This window comes from Triticum urartu, chromosome 2 (assembly GCF_003073215.2).
Source record: "Triticum urartu cultivar G1812 chromosome 2, Tu2.1, whole genome shotgun sequence".
NCBI classification, from domain to species: domain Eukaryota; kingdom Viridiplantae; phylum Streptophyta; class Magnoliopsida; order Poales; family Poaceae; genus Triticum; species Triticum urartu.
This window is the reverse complement of record NC_053023.1, coordinates 523674086-523700289: the sequence shown is the minus strand read 5'-3', so window position 1 is coordinate 523700289 and position 26204 is coordinate 523674086. Positions and strand designations below refer to the sequence as shown.

Genomic DNA, 26204 nt, shown 5'->3' with positions numbered 1-26204 from the left:
TTCTGTTGCCGCCTTCGCCTTGGCCTTGGGTCTTCCACCACGGCACCGGGCCACGACCATGACACACGGCTCGGTCCCTCTGCTAGATCCTCCTACCACTAGCACAGACGCAGCCGCTACGCAGGCCAGGACTCGGCGGTGCCCGTGGCAACCACGCCACGTTCTTATCCGCTCACATATTTTTTTGTATGTATCGCGAAACTTATCCGCTGATTTCTTAAGCACAAGAGCCTCCCCCAAGTTGTTCCACACATGAATGAATCTCACTTCCAATTCATAGGCGTACTAAATTGACCGTGAGGGAGACAGTGGAGTGGAAATGGAGAAGAAAAGAAAAGGGGAAGATCGACCGACGCCCAGCCAAAACGGGAATCTCGCAAAGAACGATGGACAAACCGGGAATGATTAAAGAGGCATCCATCACCACACCAGCGGCGCAATCTGCTCTGCCTTACGCCTCACGCTCGCCCCTCGCCCCTCGCCGGCCACGAGAATGGGATTTGCAAATGCAAATGCTCCTCCCACTAACACCGTCTCTTAACCAAAGTTGTATTATTATTATTACTCTACTAAACAAAAATTGATCTCTTGACGAAAGGGGAGGCTGTCATCTCATCCGTAAGCGAAAAGGCGGGCGCACAAGTCCAAAAGTGAACATTCCGATTCTTCTCCCTCGCCAAAGCTTTTTATCGGATGGAGGAATCCACAGACCGAACCAAAAGTTTCACTTCGCCAGAGTCAAAGGAAACGAGAAACATCAGGCCTCACAGGAGCACACGCAAATATTTTCCTATGGCTACTAAAAAGGTGAAAAATTAAATTTATCCATACCATCAACTAAACAAATCCAAACTACACGCATTTTTCTACAGTCAAGCTCTGCACTGCAGTTCCGGTGGCGGTGTGGAGTTCATCATGGCCGCGCCGGCGCCGGCGCCGGCGAAGCGGCCCCCTTTCTGCTCGACTCGGCGTCGTCCCTTCCCCGCCGGGTGGACCCGTCCCACCCCTTCCGCACCGACCCGTCGCCTCCCCCTCGGGCCCACGACATCGTCCTCGCCAGGAACGCCTGCCACCGCCGCCCGCCGTGGCTGCTGCCGCCGCCGCCCGCGGGCCGGCCTCCGCGCACGCTCCCCTCGGGACTCGCTCCGGCGAAGTCGATCAGGCTGGTGGCGTGGCGCAGGCGGCGCGACCTCAGCACCTGCTCCCTCACGTGGTGCGGCAGCCGCAGCGTGAACCTCTCGTGGTCGCTCCGCTCCGCGGCGGCGGCCGACGCCGCGAAGAGCGAATGGCCCGTCGAGTGCGACCTCGGCAGCCTCGCCGCCCGCCGCTCGCTGCGCAGCATCTCCAGCTCCATCGCCTCCTCCTTCCGGTCATCCTCGTCGCTCTCCTCCTCCTCCTCCCGAACCGGTATCGCCACGGCGTGCGGCGGGGACGGCGAAGGCGAGGGCTGACGCCGCGCCACCTGCTCGGGCGACGGGGGCGCCACGGCGGACGGCTGCGGCGGCGGCGGCGGCTTCTCAAGGTTGGCGCGGCAGAGCGGGCACGTGATCCGCGCCTCGAGCCAGGGGTCGATGCACTCGGGGTGGAAGGCGTGCGAGCAGTGCGGCAGCAGCCGGAGGTCGTCGGCCTCCTCGAACGCCGTGAGGCACACGGCGCACTCCAGCACACCCCTGCCGATCTTGTGCTCCTTGATCTCCCTGTACTGCATGATCGGGAACGTGGCCACCACCGCCGGGTCCAGCCCGCGCTTCCCCCGCCTGGACGCCCCGGCCCCGGCCGCGGCGGCCGCCGCCCCCTGCGGCGCGGCGTTCTCGGCGAGGCGGCACTGGTTGATGTAGGCGCAGAAGAAGAGCAGGAAGAAGAAGACGCTGATGGCGACGGTGATGACCGTGGACATGGTGCGCCCGAACGGCGTGGGCCTCGGCGCCGCCGCCGCCCCGGACTGCGGCACCGGCGCCGGCGGCAAAGTCTGCGCCACGCATGATCCGGCGCCGGCGCCGAGGAGGCAGAGAAGGACGAGGAGGAGGTGTGGACGCACCTCCATCGCCGCAACCATAGAATTGTCAGCTGAGGCGGTGGTCTGCTCTACAAGAGAGAGAGAGAGAACTCAGCTGGAGGCTGGCGGTGTGGTGTGCCGCTACGTTAGCGGCGGCGGCGGCGCCTAAAATCCCGAGGGAAATTCGCACCTTCCTTTCCTTTCTTTCTTGGGCAGAAATTTTCTGACGAGTGGACGCTTGCCTTTTGCTCTTGTATGCACCACACCACAGGCCCTCCCTTCACGTTTCTACATCTAGATTGATCTGCTTTGACTACTGATTTTGCCATCACACTACACTGAATGCGATGCGATTATTAATAATCGTGCCGACCGTAAATGTCATACAATTTGCCATAATTGTAGAATACACATACAGCATCATTCCAGTTTTTTGGAAAATGGTGGGTGTGGTAGCTGAGGATTGCCCAATGACGCCGAGAAATCCTTAGACAAGCTCGTCTAGATCGCGACTGGTTTTCATATGACATGGGCAAATCCGGTGCATGCTACACCTGGACTAAAGGAATGTATCTGGTGCACCCGCACTTGTGATGCTACCGGTGCACAGGATGTCATAGAATATTTTTTGAATATTTTAAAAGCACAATATAAGTCCGGTACACCGGTAGCACCACAAGCTCCGGTGCACCAGATATTTCCCTCCTGGACCAACGGTGTGGAGCATGGAGAACAACATGCTCAAGTGTGATCGAGCAGGTGATGTCATGTCGCCTGCCCGGTGGAGCAGTTGTACCGATCATATGCCACTCAGATCGTGAGCGCCACAGGATGACACGGGTGCGGTCAGTTACCAACTTCAGCTTTAGCCGTACAGTACCTGGGTAGTTGGTATCTGGGGCATGTTTATTCCTTGCTGAACTTCGTCACACCTTTTCGGTTGAACCGTGGCACGTCACGAGAAAATGTTCGACGCAGCTCTTTTTTTTTTCGGGTGAAAAGGAGATTCTCATTACTCACGGAGGCTTCTTAGTCAATGCCAAATTTATAACAAAATCTAATCCCGAATGTAACCATACTGCAGTACGGGGAGTGCTACGGCCACGACGCAGCTTAGCAAAGCTTGCAGAACTGCCTAGCTGCTGCTACAAAGCAAAGCTTGCAGAACTGCCTAGCTGCTGCTACAAAATCGTGGCATACACCGCTGCATACATGTGGCAGAATCATGCATGCTCTTAGTTACACTGGACCTGAAAATATATTTCTTTCGATAATGCGTCGCTGGACCTGATAATATAGTCAGATTGCATTTGCCAAAATAAAGCATAAACTGTTCTAGAGTCCATTATTCTCGTACCAAAACACAGCAGCAGGCAGCTGTTCTCGACAGAGGGCATAACATGCCACTCAGGAGCACGCGTTTGCCCTGCTCGACAGTATACAGCTCTTCTGCAACATCAGCTCTCTAAAGCTATCCGCCGTGTCGGTGAAGCCAGCAGCCAGAAGAGCATCAAACAGCCTGTTGCAGGCAGAGATGTCGAACTCTGGGACTTTCGATCGCTGCCACTGGTCGACGACCTCCGCGGCATCCTTCAGCTGCCCGCACATCAGATAGGCGGAGAGCACGCAGACATAGTTCCGGCTAGTCATTCTCTGGGAGGTCATCTGCATCGACTTCCATATGTCCTTTACCCTGTCCAGGTTGCCGAGACCGGCGTGCAAGATGACGAGGAGATCGTAAGTTATCCACTCCCTCTGGCTAATCTTCGCCTCGGTTTCCACCAGTGAACTCCCCGAGCTAACAAGCTGGCTGGCATCGACGTAGATACTAGCGAGGTTCCGGTACAGTGTCCATCCTTCGTTGGAGTTTGGATCTTTTGACATCTCGTCGAGAATTCCTTTGAACGCCTCGAGATCCATGGATGCAACCGACGCGCTGATCCGGAGGTTGTATGTGAATAGGTCTGGTGAAACATTTTGCCTCTTCAATTCCTCAGCAAGAGTTGGAACCTTATCAAGCTCGCCGACAGAAATATACAAGGTCATCATTTCATTGTAGACCAGGACATCAATAGGTAGGTCTGCATCCTTCATTCTCTGAAACAGCCTCTCGGCTTTGTCTACCATCTTTGATCGAGCATATGAATGGAGGAGTGCAGTATATGCTTCCAGTGATTTGGCTGCAGGTGGAAGCTTCTCAAAAAAATCTTCAGCTGCATTAGCGCCAAAAACTTTTGTAATCAAGTCGATGCGCACCCCATAGTCGTTCTCAGATAAATCAGACTCATGATGTGTCTTCATCCACTCTGCTACCTGCAAAACTCAAAGTTAAGAACTAATGCTCTCGCCCTTTCTTCTTGTTTTTCTTGAACGAGAAATATAGCAGCCAGGGTAAAATTGTTTGATCCTGTTTATAAGCATTTCGTAGGTATTAGAATAAGCAATGCAAAGAGACAGAGAGAGAAGTGACTGTTTGGATATGAGCTTTGAGCTTTAGCCAGGTGAAATTTCAATGCCTAGCTCTTTCATGGACGGACATAACTCTTCTACTAATATAAAGACCCATTACTTAATGAAAGCAATGGCTCAGATCTATTATATACTCTTACCTCTCATGTGAAAAGAGGAGGTAAGAGGGACCATGTTAAAACTGCCCAATCTAACATCTCAAGAACAGATATCCATTCGGCGCGCTGAGTTTGTAAACAAGATAAAGTGCTCGTCATGTAGTGAAATACAAAAAAGATGGATTACCTAACTTGGCAATAAGATGGCACAGTGAGATAAATGTTTATCTGACAATAATAGCTTTCTAGTATTAAGACCCTAAACTACATGTTACAGCTCCTCAGGACTCAGCACTACATGAGCTTCAATGTCTCCTTTCCAATCAGCAATGGCAAAACAAGATCACTAAAGCACATGAATGCTACTCCCTCCGATCCAAAATAAGTGGCGCGGTTTCGAACTAAGGTTAGTTCAACCTTAGTTCAAAAATGCGACACTTATTATGGATTGGAGGGAGTATTAGAATGATGCATAGCTTGAAAGGAGACTCTATATAACAGATTGGCTATATATCTTCTAAGCCAACCAAACTGCATAAAAAATTGTGTGCAACTTCACACATTTCTATACCGAAAGTGGCACACAATTTCTGAAATGTGCACCTACCCTATTAACATCCAACGTGAAATAGGCGACATGGAATTTGGAAAATTTGGTCGACTTGGAATTCGGAAATAGGCAATCCCTAAAATTATTAACCAGCAGTACAACTCAGTTAAAAAACCACATCCTTTCTATTCATCAGAATAATTGGCTACCTAAAGAGTACAACTACAGAAATCAAACATCAGCAACATTTCATCACCATTTCCAAGCAAAGCACAAACAGATCGTACCACTGCGTTGCATAGGCAATAACTTAAATCTGTACCAAATCGCTCCACGAAACCCTTGCCCTAACTACGGCGCAATCAGAGGAGATCAGGGATCTGGGAGTGCGCGAACCTCGAGCGCGTGCTTGTAGCGCCGGGCGCGGCTGAGGTCGCGGGCGATGCGGCGGAGCTCCGGCGCGGGGGCGGCGCGGCCCTCGCCGGCCCATTTCTCGAGCGCCTCCGTCGCGCTCCGCTTCGCCAGCCGCAGCCGGAAGATGTGGCTCCTCAAGTCGTCCTCCTCGGCTTCGACAACGACCGCGTCCTCAACGTCTGCGGGGGTGGGCGGCGCAGCGGCGGCAGGGGACAGCGTCTCCGCCGCAGAGGCGGTGCAGGAGGAGGAGGACAGCTGGCTAGGGCGGCCGACGATAGAGCGGGGGAGCGCGAGGTGCCGCGAGGCACGAGCTGCTCGGAGAAGAGCCGCCGCCATCTCGGGTGCTCTGCCGCGGCGTTCCGCGCGAGCCAACCGTGACGCCGTAGTAGCAGTGTACAGTTACAAGTCTTTTTCTTTTTGAGAGAGAGGTTTTCTTTTCTTAGAAATCTCGCCTGCTTTATTCATTCAAAGGAATTGTCATATGTACAAGGTTTGGGTCATGAGGTTACCCAATCAAACATGTCTATCTATATCTAGATTACAAGCAAACTTGGCAAGATTGTGAGCCTAGAAATTGAAATTCCTATGCTCGAAAACAAAAAAGCAAGAAATAAAACTGCTGCAATGATTCGTTATTTCATGTACTAATGCCGCATTAGGGCCTCCCGTCCCTCTGTTTATATCGTTCACCGCCTCTTCGCAGTCCGAGGCCACATATACCTTCTGCTCTGGAAGATCATCAGCCAAAGCTAACGCTTCACGGCAAGCAAATGTCTCCGGCAACAATGGATCAGTGATTCCATAGTAAGCCATAGCTGATGAGCCCAGGTAATTACCTTTCTGGTCGCGGCAAACCGCCGCTACTGCTCCTCCTCGCCTGGTTTGCCCAACCGTTCCGTCCACGTTGATCTTCGTGGTGCCACTAGGGGGAGGGGGGAGGTAGCCAGCTCTTCGGTAGTGGAGCCGGGATCGGTCTTGTGATTTCATGTTCTCTCCCAACGTGCAAGTTGCCCAACTCTGCGATGTAGTTGCTAATGAAAGACGCCGTCTGTTGTGGACTATGAAATATTGATTCGTATATTGCCTTCCTCCTTGCATGCCATATGGACCAAAGTGTAATGACCATCCTCGTGAAGTTGTCATGGTCCAAACTCTCATTCAACTCGAACAACCAAATTCTCGCATTGTCCTCCAGGTTATCCGACATTTGGGAAACCAGTGTTTCATCTGACAACGTGTTGGGATCTACGGTAGGGTGCGTCGACTGCAAATTAAAATTTCCTACGCGCAGAACAACCAAGAACATGCTACGGGAGATAGATCACAGTTCGTTACCACTAGACGCGCAGTGTCGTGCAGCGGAAGAAGAGTTGGGGTAGCGCGTCCGTGTGGATCGTCTCCTCCTCGTCCGATCTCCCTCGTACAGCCGGTGGTCGGTTCCCACGTACAGGTTCGCCGGAGTGGCACAAGTGCACCGCCTCTAACGGTATCCGCGCGTGCAGGAGAAACGTCATGCGGCGGACTGCTAGGTCCGATCACACAACCGGCGGCGAGTGGAGGTGTCTATTCGCAACACATGCAAACCCTAATGACAGCGCCGAAGCGATCAGCCATGAGTGTGCCGCACCTCCACTATATATATAGGCGTCCGTCACGGGCTCAACACTTGGGCCTTGCACGGACCCGAAAGCCCATAAGTCTACTCAGCCACAATCTGAATACAGTTCGGATCACATCCGACCAGTGTCCTCGGATCCGACCTCGTAGGTTCCTTCCCTTAAGCGCGTGACCCCTTAGGTTCAAGTCGGCTTGGTCGCAGTTCGGATCACCTTCGAACTGCACAGTTGGTAGCGGCCTCTAGCAAGGCATGCCGAACACCAAGCAGACTATGAAGCTGGTTAGAGAACCCGTACATCACACTTCCATTCCTTTTGCCACACGATATATGTTGTCGAGCTCAAGGCGAGTCTGTCATCCTTGTGGTAGTCCGACCTCTTTCTCGTTCTAGTGATGCCGACCACAAACTGGATTATCTCATAATCCTTGTCGCATGGCCATGCTTATCCTGGTCGGATCACACGAGGGGCCCAGAGTATATCTCTCCTGATCGGAGGGGCAAATCCCATCTTGCTCGATCACGTCTCGCAGCATAGGTCTGGACAAGCCTGAAACCTACCTTTGTAACTACCCAGTCACGGAGTAGCGTTTGGCGGCCCAAAGCAAGTCTGTCACCATCCCGAGTACATGCGTCAACTCAGGTCTTAGGACATAGAACATATGTTGTACTAGAGACTCACAGATGACATATCGCTGCGTCTCATAGTTGGGTCTGTCCGACTCGGACCTTATCTCGACTCGGATCCGACTACGTCGAATCCGACCAGATCCTTCCAAGTCCATATTATCCGGTTAGCATCCAATGCTCCATGGCTAGTGAGACCAAGCCATCGACCGTGTCATATGCTAGTTTAGTTGGCTGCGCGTCCACACAGCCCGTTCGACTAGGGACCTTTTAGGACAGTCATCATATAATGCATAGTCCCACAAACAAGTCACGTACTTGCTGATACACATCATTGATAATGTCCAAGGACTATCTTTATTCATAAACACATAGGAAATATCATCATACATGATTGCCTCCAGGGCATATCTCCAACAGTCTCCCACTTGCACTAGAGTCAATCAAATAGACATCGAATGCACATAGCTCTAACGTGCCCCTCATGCTTGGGTTGTGGAAGTGGCTTAGTCAACGGATCCGCAACATTTGCATCCGTGTGAATTTTGCATAACTCTACATCACCACTCTTTACGATCGTTTGTATCAGGTGATATTTCCGATCTATGTGTCTGACCTTGTGGTGATTCCTCGGCTCCTTGGCTTGTGCGATGGCACCGGAATTATCACGATAAAGGTCCAACGGTTTTACCGAGGCTGGGAAAATACCAAGATCATCCATAAAGTTCCGGATCCAAACACCTTCCTTTGCAACTTCACAAGCCGCAATGTATTCGGCTTCTGTAGTAGAATCGGCCACCGTATCTTGCTTGGAACTCATCCATCTCACTGCTCCTCCGTTCATGACATACACGAATCCGGACTGTGATCGACAATCATCTCTGTCGGTTTGGAAACTAGCATCGACGTAACCCCTTACGACGAGCTCTTCCTCACCTCCATAAACTAGGAACATCTCTTTAGTCCTTTTCAGGTACTTCAAAATAGTCTTTACCGCTGCCCAGCGACTCTCACCTGGGTTGGCCTGGTATCTACTTGTTAGGCTTATTGCAAAAGCAACATCGGGCCGCGTACATATCATGGCATACATGATGGATCCGATTGACGAGGCATACAGAATCCTACTCATCCTGCTTCGCTCATCAGATGTCGAAGGACTCTGAGTCTCGCTTAGCCTTATACCATGTGAGAGTGGCAAGAACCCTTTCTTTGCCTCACTCATGTTGAACCGCTTCAACACTTTATCTATGTGCATGCTCTGGCTTAAGCCGAGCAGCCTCCTTGATCTATCTCTATAGATCTTAATGCCTAAAATGTACATTGCCTCACCAAGGTCCTTCATCGAAAACTTGCCATTCAATGACTCCTTGACCGAGTTCAGCATCGAAATATTATTTCCGATCAGTGGTATATCATCCACATACAAGATCAAAAACACTATCGAGCTCCCACTTAACTTCTTGTATAAACAAGAGTCCTCTTCGCTTTTGATGAAGCCGAAACTAGTGACGACCTCATCAAAACGAATGTTCCAGCTCCGAGATGCTTGCCTCAACCCATAAATGGATCTCTTGATCTTGCATACCTTACTAGTGCTAGTCGGATCGACAAAACCCTCGGGATGTATCATATACACGTCCTCGGTTAAATTTCCGTGAAGGAAAGCCATTTTGACATCCATCTGCCATATCTCGTAATCGAAATATGCAGCTATAGCTAGTACGATCCTCACCGACTTCAGCATCGCTACCGGCGAGTAAGTCTCGTCGTAGTCAATTCCTTGAACTTGTCCATAACCCTTAGCGACAAGCCGAGCTTTGTGGATCTGAACATTTCCATCCACATCGGTTTTCTTCTTAAAGACCCATTTGCAACCAATGGCCGTTACGCCAGGCGGCGGATCAACCAAGTCCCAAACTTGATTCTCACCCATGGACTTTAACTCGGATCTCATGGCCTCCAGCCATGCCTCAGAATCTGGGCTCACCATCGCTTCCGCATTTGTGGCCGGCTCGTCGCTTTCTAGCAACAATACATTGCGCACTCTGCGCAATCTTTCCAACCTTCGTGGTTCCGGTGCCGCTTCCACTACGGGTTCCCTGACTGACTCCGGTATGATCTCATCACCAGCCGAGCCGTCCCCGCGTGGTCCTCGAATTTCTTCGAGTTGGACCATCCTCCCACTGGCCTCCCGACTGAGAAACTCTTTCTCAAGGAAAACCCCGTTCCGAGCAACAAACACTTTGTTCTATTCTCGGTTGTAGAAGCTATATCCCAAGGTTTCCCTCGGATATCCCACGAATATGCATTTATCCGACTTGGGTGTAAGCTTGTCTGACATAAGTTTCTTGACAAATGCTTCACAACCCCAAATCTTTAGAAAAGACAAACTGGGACTCTTCCCAGTCCACATCTCATGTGGTGTCTTGTCTACGGATTTTGATGGTACCCTGTTAAGTGTGAAAGCTGCAGTTTCTAGAGCGTATCCCCAGAATGACAAGGGTAAATCCGATTTGCTCATCATATATAGAACCATGTCCAACAATGTATGATTCCTCCGTTCTGATACACCATTTCTCTGTGGCGTACCCGGAGGTGTGAGCTGAGGTACTATACCTCTGCTTTTCAGATGATCATCAAACTCCTGGCTCATGTACTCACCTCCACGATCAGATCGTAGAAGTTTTATAGTCTTGCTGAGCTGATTCTCAACCTCGTTTTGAAACTCTTTGAACTTTTCAAAAGTTTCTGACTTGTGCCTCATCAAATAGATATATCCATATCTACTCAAGTCGTCAGTAAAAGTCACGAAGTACCGATAGCCACCTCTGGCAGTTGTGCTCATTGGTCCACACACATCACTATGTATCAGTTCCAACAGCTCGGATGCCCTCTCACAACTCTTTGCGAAAGGAGACTTAGTCATCTTGCCGAGCAAGCATGATTTGCATGTCTCGAATGACCCAAAGTCGGTCAAAGTTACGAGTCCATCATCATGGAGCTTCTTCATGCGTTTCAGACTAATGTGTCCAAGCCGGCAATGCCAGAAGTATGTCGGATTTATCTCATTAGGCTTATGCCTCTTGACATTCACGTTATAGACCGGTTCCTGTTCTAGATTCAATATAAATAACCCATCAACAATAGGTGCATAGCCGTGGAACATACCATTCAAATAAATCGAACAACCATTGTCCTTTAAATTGAATTCATAACCCCGACTCATCAAGCATGAGGCAGAAATAATGTTCCGACTAAGTGCAGGAATGTAATAACAATTATTCAATTCCAAAATAAATCCAGGAGAAAGATGGAGTTGCATCGTGCCGACCTCCAACGCAGCAACTCTTGCTTTGTTGCCGACCCTGATGTCAATCTCCCCTTGTGCCACACGCCTAGTTCTTACCAGCCCCTGCATTGAGTTGCAAATGTGAACAACCGATCCGGTATCAAATACCCAATAGTTGCTAGGTATGTCAGCAAGGTAAATGTCTATAACATATGCAACAAGTGTACCTTTGCCTGAAGCAGCATTCCCGGCCTTCTTGCCATGCTCTGCAAGCCACTTGCTACAGTTCCTCTTCCACTGACCAGTTTCCTTGCAATGATAGCAAATGATCTTTGAGTCCGGTCCAGACTTCGGCGCAGCGGCGGAGGTTACCATCTCTGTGCCCTTTGCCTTAGCCTTCTTCTTAGACTAACTCTTCTTGAACTTAGCCGATTTCTGCACCATCAACATTTGATGCGTGCCTTTCTTAATATCCTGCTCTGCCACTTTGAGCATCCCATGCAATTCGGTGAGCTTCTTATCCATGCCATGCATATGATAGTTCGAGATGAACGTCCCATAGCTGGGCGGAAGAGAACTTAGAATTTCATCAGTAGCCAGCTCATCCGAGAGCGGGAAGCCCAACCGATCCAAAGCTTGCACATATCCGATCATCTTGATCACATGCGGGCTCAGTGGATCACCATCCTTCATCTTACAATCCATCAAGGATCGCCAGATGTTGAACCTTTCAGTCCTAGCCTGCACCTGAAACATGCTCTTGAGACTCCCGCTCATATCGAAAGCCCCAACGTCTTCGAAATGCTGCTGCAAATCGGGCTCCATAGAAGCTAGCATGAGGCAGCTGATCTCGTTTGATTCATCAACGAGTTTCTGGTAGGCATTCTTGGTTGTGGTACTAGCATTATTGGCAGGTTCCTCTGGAAGCGGATCCTCTAGAACATGTTCCCTTTTACCATGCTTGAGAAAAATTCTCAAATTTCTATACCAGGTAGTAAAGTTTGTTCCATTCAGTTTATCCTTTTCCAGAATTGATTTCAATGCAAAGTTGGGTTGAGCAGGTGGTGCCATTGATCTACAATAGAAAAATATGCAATCACTAAGCAATGTGTTTATGTAGAGTAATTCTAGCCTTAAACAGAAATACTCCCACTGAAGTCAGCATCCCTCCGCAATCTCTCAGTGATTCTGGATCCGACTAGCACATGCGACTAGTGAGCTTTAGCATCACTGCTAGACAACATGTCTATCCGATAAGCAACTCCTTGCTAATCGTATCTCTATACGACACCTGTCGGTCGGGTAGGTATCTCATACCCCGGCTCCCGACCTCTTTTGCCACAAGGCCCAAAACCGTTTTGATAGCCTTGTCAAGTTAACCTAATGCAGTGCATGTCTGTGTCCGACGCGAACCCTTCAGTTCAAGGACACCTAGCAGCACCCCAATTTTATGAGCCCACTACTAGACGTACTTGACGTGCGAAGGTGCAACATCGGGAATGGCAATTTACTTGATATTCATGAGGGATCTTTCTACCATTCTAACATGCATAGAAACAAAGAAGCATACAATCACAAGTAAAATATATATTGTGAAATAGTATGGCTCCTCCATGGATGTTCTTCCAGGTCGGCTCCGACTCCGATGACCATCTAGGAACTCCATCTTGTTTGTCACGCCGGGATGCCAAGCCGCCAACCTGACCTCTATTATCCAACTACTACAACTAGTAATGAATTTTACATAGAGTCATAAGTCGACACGCAGGTCGTTATACAATATAATGACAACACTTTGGCTCCTGCCGGCTGCCAAACATGACACGCAGGCCATGTATAATTTACACACATGCATCACATACACATGAGCCATACTATTCACATCAAACCTGCAAAACAAACTTACGCATAGAATCGCATTCTACCAGTTTGAGTGATCGTGTACGAAATACAAGGCGCTACGCACATGGCAGTTAACCCCGATGGCGGATAACCGACCGGTAGGGGTAGATCGTGTCACGACCTCATCGATCCCAATCAACAGAAAACATAGCCACATCGATCCCCATGTGCAGTTGACATCATCAACCGTGCACACGGCCAATCTTATCAAATGAAAACAGATCTCATCTATTGCCTCCACATATCTAATATGTATACGATCTGAATCCAAATCCTATAGCAGAGGCTCTGATACCACTGTTGGGATCTACGGTAGGCTGCGTGGACTGCAAATTAAAATTTCCTACGCGCAGAACAACCAAGAACATGCTACAGGAGATGGATCACAGTTTGTTACCACTAGACGCGCAGTGCCATGCAGCGGAAGAAGAGTTGGGGCAGCGCGTCCACGTGGATTGTTTCCTCCTCGTCCGATCTCCCTCGTATAGCCGGTGGTCGGTTCCCACGTACAGGTTCACCAGAGCAGCACAAGTGCACCGCCTCTAACGGTATCCGCCCGTGCAGGAGGAACGTCGTGCAGCGGACTGCTAGGTCCGATCACACAACCGGCGGCGAGTGGAGGTGTCTATTCGCAACACATGCAAACCCTAGTGACAGCGCCGAAGCGATCAGCCATGAGTGTGCCGCACCTCCACTATATATAGGCGTCCTTCACGGGCTCAATACTGGGGCCTCGCACGGACCCTAAAGCCCATAAGTCTACTCGGTCACAATCCGAATATAGTTCGGATCACATCCCACCAGTGTCCTCGGATCCGACCTCGTAGGTTCCTTCCCTTAAGCGTGCGACCCCTTAGGTTCAAGTCGGCTTGGTCACAGTTCGGATCACCTCCGAACTGAACAGTTGGTAGCGGCCTCTAGCAAGGCATGCTGAACACCAAGCAGACTATGAAGCTGGTTAGCGAACCTGTACATCACACTTCCATTCCTTTTGCCACACGATATATGTTGTCGAGCTCAAGGCGAGTCTGTCATCCTTGTGGTAGCCCGACCTCTTTCTCGTTCTAGTGATGCCAACCACAAACTGTATTATCTCATAATCCTTGTCGCATGGCCATGCTTATCCTGGTCGGATCACACGAGGGGCCCAGAGTATATCTCTCCTGATCGGAGGGGCAAATCCCATCTTGCTCGATCACGTCTCGCAGCATAGGTCTGGACAAGCCTGAAACCTACCTTTGTAACTACCCAGTCACGGAGTAGCGTTTGGTCGGCCCAAAGCAAGTCTGTCACCATCCCGAGTACATGCGTCAGCTCAGGTCTTAGGACATAGAACATATGTTGTACTAGAGACTCACATATGACATATCGCTGCGTCTCATAGTCGGGTCTGTCCGACTCGGACCTTATCTCGACTCGGATCCGACTACGTCGAATCTGACCAGATCCTTCCAAGTCCATATTATCCGGTTAGCATCCAATGCTCCATGTCTAGTGAGACCAAGCCATCGACTGTGTCATATGCTAGTCTAGTCGGCTGCGCGTCCACACAGCCCTTTCGACTAAGGACCTTTTAGGACAGTCATTATACAATGCATAGTCCCACAAACAAGTCACGTACTTGCTGATACACATCATTGATAATGTCCAAGGACTATCTTTATTCATAAACACATAGGAAATATCATCATACATGATTGCCTCTAGGGCATATCTCCAACACAACGCCCATACACAACGTGACATCGTACATGCAACTAAGGCATGTCGCCAAGAATCCTCACACCCACAGAGCGGGCACACATCTTGCACTGACATATTTCTTTGTTTCAACACATCAGTTGTTGGGAGCGAATGGTGAGCGAGTCTCCAAAGAAAAATTCTCACCTTCGAAGGGACCTTTAGTTTCCATAGTGCACTCCATGCTTTTTCGTCCTTCTCAGAATGGGACGACCCTCTGCCGTCATTCAACCACTCCTCCTGCTACAGCTTAGTCCTCAGCAAGAATTTGTAAGTCGAGCTCACACTAAACTGACCCTTCTTGTCCGGGTTCCATGCCCAGAAATCTTGTATATTACGTGCGCATGCCGGGATGTTCAAAATTGCCTCCGCATTAATAGGATGGAAAACTTTCCGGACCAGGGGCTCATCCCATGAAGCTGTTGCAAGAGAGAGCAGCTCCGAGACGAGCCTAGGGGGGTCCGCGACCAAAGAGGTGATAGGGCGAGGGATCATTTCCTTCGGTATCCAGTCATCGTTCCAAATTTCCGTTGTTTGGCCATTACCAATCCGGCGTATGATACCTTGCTTAAGAAGATCTCGCCCCTCCAGGATAGCCTGCCAAATTAGAGAGGGCCTGGATCCCAACTCAGTTGTGAGGATCGTCTTGTCAGGATAATATGCCGCCTTGAGTAACCTTGCACTCAAACTTGTTGGTTCATTCAGAAGTCTCCCCTCCTGTCGTGCCAAGAGAGCAAGATTAAAGATCTCAGGATCTCTGAAACCGAGCCCTCCCAAGTGTTTTGGACGTGTCATCACATCCCATGAAACCCATGCTGGTTTACGCTCTCCCTGCCTGCAGCCCCACCAAAACTTCTTGATTATGGATTTTATATGATCACATAGACCCCTCGGGAGCTTAAAACAATACATAGAGAAAACCGGGATAGCTTGGGCCACGGATTTAATTAGCACATCCTTTCCCCCCGGCAGACAGACATTTGCTCATCCACCCCTTCACCTTGTCCCATACTCTATCGCTCAAGTATTTGAACGTCCCTTTTTTGGAGTGTCCCACATCCGTCGGCATACCCAAATATCTATCACTCAAAGATTCATTGGGGACTTGCAAGTGGCCTTTGACCGCATCACGTACTAGTTCTGGGCAGCCCTTGCTAAAGAAGATCGAGGATTTCTCTCTGTTTATCCTCTGACCTGATGCCATGCAATAAGAATCCAATAGGTTTGATACTTCTTCTGCTCCATTCACACTTGCCTTGAAAAACAGCAGGCTATTGATGACCCACAAGTATAGGGGATCTATCGTAGTCCTTTCGATAAGTAAGAGTGTCAAACCCAACGAGGAGTAGAAGGAAATGACAAGCGGTTTTCAGTAAGGTATTCTCTGCAAGCACTGAAATTATTGGTAACAGATAGTTTTGTGATAAGGTAATTTGTAACAGGTAACAAGTAACAAAAGTAAACAAGGTGCAGCAAGGTGGCCCAATCCTTTTTGTAGCAAAGGACAAGCCTGGAAAAACTCTTATATAAAGGAAAGCGCTCCCAAGGACACATGGGAATTATCGTCAAGCTAGTTTTCATCACGCTCATATGATTCGCGTTTGTTACTTTGATAATTTGATATGTGGGTGGACCGGTGCTTGGGTACTGCCCTTACTTGGACAAGCATCCCACTTATGATTAACCCCTCTTGCAAGCATCCGCAACTACAAAAGAAGTATTAAGGTAAACCTAACCATAGCATGAAACATATGGATCCAAATCAGCCCCTTACGAAGCAACGCATAAACTAGGGTTTAAGCTTCTGTCACTCTAGCAACCCATCATCTACTTATTACTTCCCAATGCCTTCCCCTAGGCCCAAATAATGGTGAAGTGTCATGTAGTCGACGTTCACATGACACCACTAGAGGAAAGACAACATACATCTCATCAAAATATCGAATGAATACCAAATTCACTGCAAAAAATACACTTCCTTGATGATACGTGTTTGTCATAGTAGGTCGCTTTTTTTGTCATGCATGTACATCCATGACAAATTTATGACAGAATCAAGATAGTCATACCTGTGCTGTTGTAGAAGTGTTCCATGACATTACCAAAATTATCATCACGGAAGTGTCCACTTCCATGACAATAAATCGCGCGTCACAGAAGTGCTTTCGTCAAGGGTGACCGACACGTGGCATCCACCGTAACGGAACGCCGTTAAACTATCGGGTCGGGTTTTGGATCCGATAACCCGTTAACAGCCCCGACCAATGGGGATTTTCCACGTGTAAAATCATCATTGGCTAGAGGAAACACGTGTCGGCTCATCGTTGGGACAGATGTCATCCACTCACTAGACAGAAGGCGCCTATGATACGACGACATGTGGCACGGCCCAACAGTGGCCCATTCCTGTGAAAAGGCCAGCCCATTTGACTTGGTCAAAATTTGGCGGGCCGGCCCATGGAAAGCCTGTTAACGGCCTGTTCGCATATAGCCCATTTACAGCCCGCTAACCCAAGGCCCGTTACGCCCTATCTGAATTAGGCCCAGTAGCGTCATCTAGGCCGTCCAATATGATTCCAGCCCGTTTTCACTTCTGGCCCATGTATAGCCCATGACGTCTTTCGGCCCATATAAGGCCCTTTGTAACTCTTGGCCCATTAGTGGCCGGTGCTGAAACTGGCCCGTAATGAACAGTGTATTACTTTACACCCATTAACGGCCCGTGGTGAAACTAGCCCGTAATGAACAGTGTATCACTTCATACCCATTAACGGCCCGTTATTCCGTTGGGCCATTTCCAGCCCAAGTTAACTTTTGGCCTTCTGAGGGCCCATTTATTCTTGGGCTCATTTGTAGCATTCGGTTACTTATGGCCCGTTACTGTCATTTTCTGTTTGTGAGCCAAATTCAGCCCGTCATTACAGTCGGCTCGTTTGTGGACCGTTAGTCTATTGGGCCATTTTCATAGCATCACCAAATACAGCCTATTAACGGCCCGTTATGGTCAGCCCATAAAATGTATGATTTCCATTAAAGGCCCGTCTACGACCCATTAAAGGCCCGTACAAGACCCATAAATGAGTCGGCGGCCCATGGATCCTACGAGACTTACAAGGCCCATGGATCCTACGAGACGTAGAAGGCCCATGGATCCTACGAGACGTAGAAGGCCCATGGATCCGACGGCCCGTGAAGGGCCATGGTCGGGCGAATTGGCCCCCGTTTGAACGATATAGCATATTCAAAGAATTATCCTACTCAATACTATCACCTCTAAAAAGCCTACACTATTACAACAAAGAGATCAAGGCATAGAAAGGTAGAATAATCCTACACTATACAATAAAGAAATTACAGCCGATTATACCCACTGGGCATTATGGTTCAGCACAGGTGATAATAAAGCATACACAAACAACAAATTACATACACTGGGCAAATACAGCTCATACATCATGGACGCGTGAGGGAGTCCTGGATTAGGGGGTCTCCGGACAGGCGGACTATATCCTTTGGCCGGACTGTGGGACTATGAAGATACAAGATTGAAGACTTCGTCTCGTGTCCGGATGGGACTCTACTTGGCGTGGAAGGCAAGCTAGGCAATACGGATATGTATATCTCCTCCTTTGTAACCGATCCTGTGTAACCCTAGCCCCCTCCGGTGTCTATATAAACCGGAGGGTTTTAGTCCATAGGACAACATACAATCATACCATAGGCTAGCTTCTAGGGTTTAGCCTCTCCGATCTCGTGGTAGATCAACTCTTGTAATACTCATATCATCAAGAATAAATCAAGCAGGACGTAGGGTTTTACCTCCATCAAGAGGGCCCGAACCTGGGTAAAACATCGTGTCCCCTGCCTCCTGTTACCATCCGCCTTAGACGCATAGTTCGGGACCCCCTACCCGAGATCTGCCGGTTTTGACACCGACATTGGTGCTTTCATTGAGAGTTCCTCTGTGTCGTCGTCGTTAGGCTTGATGGCTCCTAAGATCATCGATAGCGATGCAGTCCAGGGTGAGACTTTTCTCCCCGGACAGATCTTTGTGTTCGGCGGCTTCGCACTGTGGGCCAACTCACTTGGCCATCTCGAGCAGATCGAAAGTTACGCCCCTGGCCACTAGGTCAGGTTTGGAAGCTTAAACTACATGGCCAATATCCGCGGAGACTTGATCTTCGATGGATTCGAGCCTCTGCCTTGTGCGCCACGCGGTCAGGATGAGTACGATTTAGCTCTACCATCGGACCATATTCAGGAGATCGCACCGGCAGCCGCCCCGACCCTCAATTCGGAGCCAGTTTCGCCATCCATGGGCGGATGGATAGACCCCGTCACGGAAGCCGTATGCTCTGCGGCGATCGAGCCGAAGATCGACGTTACCCTTCACGAGAGCCATGTTGCCAAACTGCCGGATCCTTCTCCAGCCACGGACTCCGAACCGCCTGCGCCCGTTCCTATCGAATTCGATTGGGCCGATCATGGAGTTTACCTCCGCGGATATTTTTCAGCACTCGCCCTTCGGTGACATACTGAACTCATTAAGGTCTCTCTCCTTGTCAGGAGGATCCTGGCCGAACTACGTCCGGCAGGATTGGGATGCGGATGACGAAGAAATTCGCCGCCCACCCACCACCCACTTAGTAGCCACTGTCGATGACTTAACCGACATGCTTGACTTCGACTCCGAAGACATTGACGGTATGGACGACGATGCGGGAGTCTAAGAGGAACCACTGCCCATAGGGCACTGGACAGCCACCTCATCATACAATATATACATGGTGGACACACCCAAAGAAGGCAATGGCGACGAGACAATGGAGGATGACCCCTCCAAGAAGCAAACCAAGCGCCGGCGTCAGTGGTGCCGCTCTAAGTCCCGCCAAGGCAAAAGTGGTGATACCGACACCGGAGATAATAGCACTCCGGACAGTGCCGAAGACAACAACAATCCCCTCTAGCAAGATTTAGAGCAGGAGGATGGAGGAGCCAGCCCTCCTGAGAGAGCGGCAGATGGAGAGGCGGAGGATGATAATTACATGCCTCCCTCCGAAGACGAGGCAAGCCTCGGTGATGACGAATTCGTCATGCCAGAGGATCCCGTCGAACAAGAGCGCTTCAAGCGCCGGCTTATAGCCACGGCAAATAGCCTTAAGAAAAAGTAGCAGCAGCTTCAAGCTGATCAAGATTTGCTAGCTGACAGATGGACTGAAGTCCTGGCGGCCGAGGAGTATTAACTCGAACACCCCTCCAAGAGTTACCCAAAGTGCAGGTTGCTACCCCGACTGGAGGAGGAAGCACCGAAACCTACATCCCCAGCGTATGACGCGGCTGACCGGCCACCTCGTGGCCGCGACAGAGAGACATTCCAGCCAAAAGCTCAGCCCGCACCCCGACGTCATTCATATAAAAAGGCATCGGGAAATATGCCAGACCTACGAGACATATTGGAGGACAAAGCAAAAAATGCAAGATCGATCTACGGATCACGAGGGCGCGCCACTATGCGAGACGATAATCGTCACGCCAGATACAGTAAAAGTAAGTCCGGTCGGGCTAAACACAACGGGCAAGACTCATTCGAGCTGCATCGCGATATAGCCCAGTACAGAGGCGCCGCACACCCCTTATGCTTCACAGATGAATTAATGGATCATCAAATCCCAGAGGGTTTCAAACCCGTAAATATAGAATCATATGACGACACAACAGATCCTGCGGTATGGATCGAGGATTTCCTCCTGCACATCCACATGGCCCGCGGTGATGACCTACACGCCATCAAATACCTCCCACTCAAACTCAAAGGACCAGCTCGGCATTGGCTCAACAGCTTGCCAGCAGAGTCCATTGGCTGTTGGGAAGATCTGGAAGCCGCATTCCTCGACAACTTTCAGGGCACTTACGTGCGACCACCAGATGCCGATGACTTGAGCCACATAATTCAGCAGCCAGAGGAATCGGCCAGGCAATTCTGGACACGGTTCCTAACAAAGAAAAAATCAAATCGTCGACTGTCCGGATGCAGAGGCCCTAGCAGCTTTCAAGCACAACATCCACGACGAGTGGCTAGCCCAGCACCTTGGTCAGGAAAAGCCGAAATCTATGGCAGCCCTCACGACACTCATGACCCGCTTTTGTGCGGGAGAAGACAGCTGGCTAGCTCGCAGTAATAACATATCAAAGAACCATGGTACTACGGATACCAAGGATGGCAATGGCAGGTCACGTCGCAACAAGCATAAGCGCCGCATTAACAGCGACAATACCGAGGATACGGCAGTCAATGCCAGATTCAAAGGCTCCAAACCCGGTCAGCGGAAAAAGCCATTCAAAAGAATCACTCCGGGCCTGTCCAGTTTGGACCGTATACTTGATCGCTCGTGCCAAATACACGGCATCCCCGACAAGCCAGCCAACCACACCAACAGGGATTGTTGGGTGTTCAAGTAGGCCGGCAAGTTAAATGCCAAAAACAAACATAAGGGGTCACATAGCGATGACGAGGAGGAGCCCCGGCAGCCGAACACCGGAGGACAGAAGAGGTTCCCCCCACAAGTGCGGACGGTGAACATGATATACACAACTCACATCCCCAAGAGGGAGCGGAAGCGTGCGCTCAGGGACGTATACGCGTTGGAGCCAGTCTCCCCAAAGTTCAACCCATGGTCCTCCTATCCGATCACCTTCGATCGCAGGGACCACCCCACTAGTATCCGTCATGGCAGATTCGCCGCACTGGTCCTAGACCCAATCATCGACGGATTTCACCTCACTCGAGTCCTTATGGATGGCGGCTGCAGCCTGAACCTGCTTTATCAGGACACAGTGCGCAAAATGGGTATAGACCCCTCGAGGATCAAACCCACCAAAATGAACTTTAAAGGTGTCATACCAGGTGTAGAGGCCCATTGCACAGGCTCAGTCACACTGGAAGTGGTCTTCGGATCCCTGTATAACTTCCGAAGCGAAGAGTTAATCTTCGACATAGTCCCGTTCCGCAGTGGCTACCACACACTGCTCGGGCGACCCACATTTGCAAGATTCAATGCGGTACCGCATTATGCATATCTCAAGCTCAAGATGCCAGGACCTCAGGGGGTCATCACAGTCAATGGAAACACAGAGCGCTCTCTCCGCACGGAGGAGCACACTGCGGCCCTCGCAGCAGAACCACAAAGCAGCCTCTTAAGGCAATCCACTAGTTCGGCGATTAAGGACCCAGACAACTTCAAGCGCGCCCGGAGTAATCGGCAACTGGACTACCTGGCACGTCCCGAGCTCGCATAGCAATGTGGCCCCCACCCTGGCCCCAGCCAAACGGCAAAATTCGTGCCACGCATACATAATTACGCATTAAAAATACCATGGGCATAGGCGGGGAGGGGGGCACAACTACGGCACGCCCCAATACGCGGCTTAAACCGCACTAGGGGCTTCCCGCTTTGTTATTTTTCTCTTTCAGGACCTTAATCTCTGGAAACCCTGTCCGGCGGCATGATTGTCGAACACATGATGCAACAACCAAGGAGGCAGAAAGATACGTCACACCACGGAACTCCCAGGTGGATTACGATAACGAGTGAAATATTTGCTTTAATACTATTCCTCAGCTTGCCCTTGGAAGGGAGATGTCAAACAGTCCTACTTTTTGCTTATTGCACTACTTGTATCATTCTGCTTTAATGCACCTTTTTGAATAAACAATGCATAGCATTAAGATTATTATTGCATTCCTCCTTTTTGTATATATGTTCATTCACGACATCTAGCACCCGTACACTCTGGTACGGCCAATATGCTAGGGGCTTAAGCATACCCCATAATACGGCGTGACAAGTCCAAACACTTATGACAGTGCGGCACCCCGAACTTATAGCATTATATGCATCAGCTCCGAATCATGTCTTGGGTCAATAGTTGGGTTTGCCGGGCTCCCATGTTTTGGTACCTTACGTTCCGCTATATCGGCTAAGGTAGCACTGGGAGAACTACTGCGATTGTGCCCCGGTTCTGCTGGGCTAAGCACCTCAGTAGAGAAAGCTAAAACTGACTGTCATGATAAGGCGAGAGACTGGTCGCTGTTCGAGAGGTTTTCAAGTCCCTAAAGACTTATGCCGCTTAGAGCGAGGAGTCGGCCCTGTCCGGCTTAAGGCATGTATCGCGCCCCGAATTCGTCCTTCCGAATACTAGGGGCTTCACCGAAATTTAAAATTATAGAATTCTATGGCTAAGTGAGAGTGATAACGCATTATGGTCCGATTGCCTTGTTCGTTGTGCTGAGCACCTCCCTCGAAGGACCTAGCAATGGGAACAAGAGTGCTCAGGTTTATCCCGAACACCCCAGCACTAGTGGCATGGGGGCAGAAGCCGACGACTAGCCATCTCTCAGATTTGATATACAGCCGAACAGAAGGTAATATTTTAAATTCATACAAGCGTTGCATGGCGCATATGAACAGGTTTTCATAATACATGATCACACGAGCAAGTTTACTCAAAAATCACATCTTTCGTACACTCGTCGGCAACAAGATGGGGACCCTTTAGGACACCCTCATAGTACATCTCGGGGTGGCGATGCTCCTTGCCCTGCGGCGGCCCTTTCTTCACCAGCTTCACGGCGTCCATCTTAGCCCATTGCACCTTCACACGGGCGAAAGCCCGGCGTGCACCTTCGATGCAGACGGACCGCTTGATGACTTCCAGCCGTGGGCAGGCCTCCACAAGCTGCCTCACCAGGCCGAAGTAGCTATTGGGAAGGGTGTCGCCAGGCCATATCCGGACTATAAAGCCCTTCATGGCCTGTTCGGCCGCCTTGTGCAGCTCAACCAGTTGCTTCAGCTAGTCGCTCAGAGGCATCGGGTGTTCGGTCCCAGTATACTGAGAGCAGAACAGCTTCTCCATTGAGCTTCCCTCCTCGGCTTGGTAAAACTGTGCGGCATCCGACACACTGTGGGGCAAATCTATGAATGCTCCTGGAGAGCTCCGGATTCGGGTAAGTAACAAGTAATTTACTTTCACATGCTTGCTTTGCATATAGAATGCCTTACCCGCCGCTATCTTCTTCATCGCATCAATCTCCTGGAGGGCCTTTTGGGCTTCGGCCTTGGCATTCTTTGCGCTCTCGAGGGCCGCGGCAAGCTCGGACTCTCGCATCTTCAAGTCAAGCTCCAACGCATCGTGCTTCGCCACGAGAGCGTGGAGCTCTTGCTGCACCTCGCCCACCCAAGCTTCCTGCCTTTCCCCACTCGGTGTGCTCCTTGGCCGCTTTGTTTTCGGCCTCAGATAGCGCTTGCTTCAGGGTCACCACCTCGGTCGTGGCCCCTGGCAAATTTACGATGATCCTGTCATTTCGCAATCACATTCTTTTTATACATATCCATAGACTAGGTACTACTTACCTTTGTTCTCCTCGAGCTGCCTCTTGGCAAGGCCGAGCTCGTCCTTGGACCCTTTAAGGTCCTGCTTCAGTGCGGCGACCTCCGCTGTCAGTGCGGCAGAGGCCAGCAGCGAAGCCTGCATACGCATATAGACATACTTATATTAGACTCCTGCGATATTGTTTGATCCTCTGTTCGGCTTTTCTTTGTGAACACCGAACAGAGCATCAGGGGCTACTGTCTATGCGGTAATATTTTTCCTATATTTCAAAAACCTACCTCAAAGCCTGTTAGAAGGCTGGCACAGGCTTCAGTCAGTTCGCTCTTGGCAGACCGAACCTTCTGGACCACCACACTCATAATAGTGCGGTGCTCTTCGTTGATGGAAGCGCTGCGAAGCGCTCCCAGCAGACTGTCTGGTGCCTCTGGGTGGACAGAGGTCACCGGCACAGGCGTCTTGCCCCTTTTGGAAGGAGGCCTCCTGCCTGAGTCTGGAACCACTGAAGGTTCCGGCACAGTGTTCAGCCGAGGGCCGAACTCGGAGCCCTCGGGAACATTGCTCCCTCTGCTCCCGGAATCCGAAGGTCGCCTTGAGGCGCATCCGGGACTGTCTCCCCTCGACCCGATGCCTCTTGAGACAATACCTCAGCATTGTCTGTAGGGCAAGGGGAGGTGGCAGTCGGAAGTGGATCGCTATCCATATCCGACAGGCCAGGGAGCCGTCCGAAGATACGTCGATACAGGCTCGTGGCGGTCTGCATAATCATAATTCAGCGTTAGGACAAGCAGTGCGACAAAGATATGCTATGAGTTATTCTGGCATCTGAATACTTATGACTTCGCCAGTGGCTTGGCCCTGAGCAGCCACTCGTCTTCGCCTTCGGCGGTGGTGGTGGAGTAGTTCGGAAGGAGAGTCCTTCCCTTCTTGGACCCTTCGCCCCCCCGGTTGGGGCGGCCTTCCTTTTCTTGTCTCCCCCGACTGGAGGGGGAGCATCTTCATCCTCCTCCTCGTCTTCGAGGGAGGAGTGCGTCGCGGAGTTATAGGACGATGAGTCCGATAACACCTGGCGTCGGGAACTCTTTCGGGTTCCCTTGGCCTTCTTGGTCTTCTCCGGCACCTTGTAAGGAGCCAGAGTCAGCATCTCCGTCAGGAGAGCGTCCGCAGTGTCTTCGGGCAGAGGGGCCGGACAGTTAATCTGCCCCGACGTCTCCACCCAGTCCTGTCAAAGGCATGGAGCTCAGACCCCGCACATGGTTAAGCTAGGGGAAATAAATATCCTACCGGATGTATAGAACTCACCGAATGTGCTCGGCGCTTCGCGCTTAGCCCGCGGTCCTCAGTGAGAGATGGAGGGACCTCGGCGCCCTTGAACAGCACCCTCCAGACATCCTTGTGCATCGTGTCGAAGAGCTCGCTCAGAGTCTGGTGCTGGGCCGGGTCGAACTCCCACAAGTTGAAATCCCGTTGTTGACACGGGAGGATCCGACGGATGAGCATGACCTGGACTATGTTGACAAGCTTGAGCTTCTTCCTTGCCATATTCTGGATACATTTTTGGAGTCCGTCCAGCTCCACCAATGAACCCCAGGACAGGCCCTTCTCTTTCCAGGAGGTGAGCCGCGTGGGGATTCCGGATCGAAATTCGGGGGTAGCCACCCAGTTGGTGTCGCGCGGCTCGGTGATGTAGAACCACGCCGATCGCCACCCCTTTATGGTCTCCACGAAGGAGCCTTCAAGCCATATGACATTGAGCATCTTGCCCACCATGGCTCCACCGCATTCTGCTTGTTGGCCCCCCACCACCTTCGGCTTGATATTGAAGGTCTTCAGCCACAGGCCGAAGTGGGGCCGGATGCGGAGGAAAGCCTCACACACGACGATGAACGCCGAAATGTTGAGGATGAAGTTCGGGGCCAGATCATGGAAGTCCAGCCCGTAGTAGAACATGAGACCATGGACGAATGGATGGAGGGGAAACCCCAGTCCGCGGAGGAAGTGGTGGAGGAAAACTACCCTCTCGTGAGGTTCAGGGGTAGGAACGATCTGCCCCGCAGCGGGCAGCCGATGCGCGATATTCACGGTTAAGTATCCGGCTCCGCGCAGCTTCTTGATGT

The 26204-nt window shown here is 50.6% G+C and overlaps 2 protein-coding genes across 2 annotated transcripts; both read right to left on the bottom strand.

Moving 5' to 3' along the window:
• Positions 1 to 641: 641 nt before the first annotated feature.
• On the bottom strand, positions 642 to 2416 carry LOC125538456 (E3 ubiquitin-protein ligase ATL6-like). The gene has a single exon (XM_048701735.1). It carries the CDS (start codon positions 2054 to 2056, stop codon positions 914 to 916), a length of 1143 nt encoding a protein of 380 aa, XP_048557692.1. The 5' UTR covers positions 2057 to 2416; the 3' UTR covers positions 642 to 913.
• Positions 2417 to 3235: 819 nt separating this feature from the next.
• On the bottom strand, positions 3236 to 5946 carry LOC125538455 (pentatricopeptide repeat-containing protein At5g09450, mitochondrial-like). The gene is made up of 2 exons (XM_048701734.1): positions 5510 to 5946; positions 3236 to 4309 (listed from the first exon to the last, which is right to left on the bottom strand). The coding sequence occupies exons 1-2, from the start codon at positions 5861 to 5863 to the stop codon at positions 3404 to 3406; spliced, it is 1260 nt and encodes a 419-aa protein (XP_048557691.1). The 5' UTR covers positions 5864 to 5946; the 3' UTR covers positions 3236 to 3403.
• Positions 5947 to 26204: the final 20258 nt, after the last annotated feature.

Bases quoted from the DNA above. Each gene is read 5' to 3' on its own strand.
- LOC125538456 (XM_048701735.1), bottom strand. From the start codon at position 2,056: ATGGTTGCGGCGATGGAGGTGCGTCCACACCTCCTCCTCGTCCTTCTC.
- LOC125538455 (XM_048701734.1), bottom strand. From the start codon at position 5,863: ATGGCGGCGGCTCTTCTCCGAGCAGCTCGTGCCTCGCGGCACCTCGCG. The intron at 4,310-5,509 runs GTTCGCGCACTC...TGAGTTTTGCAG, and splicing joins GCTACAAGCACGCGCTCGAG to GTAGCAGAGTGGATGAAGAC.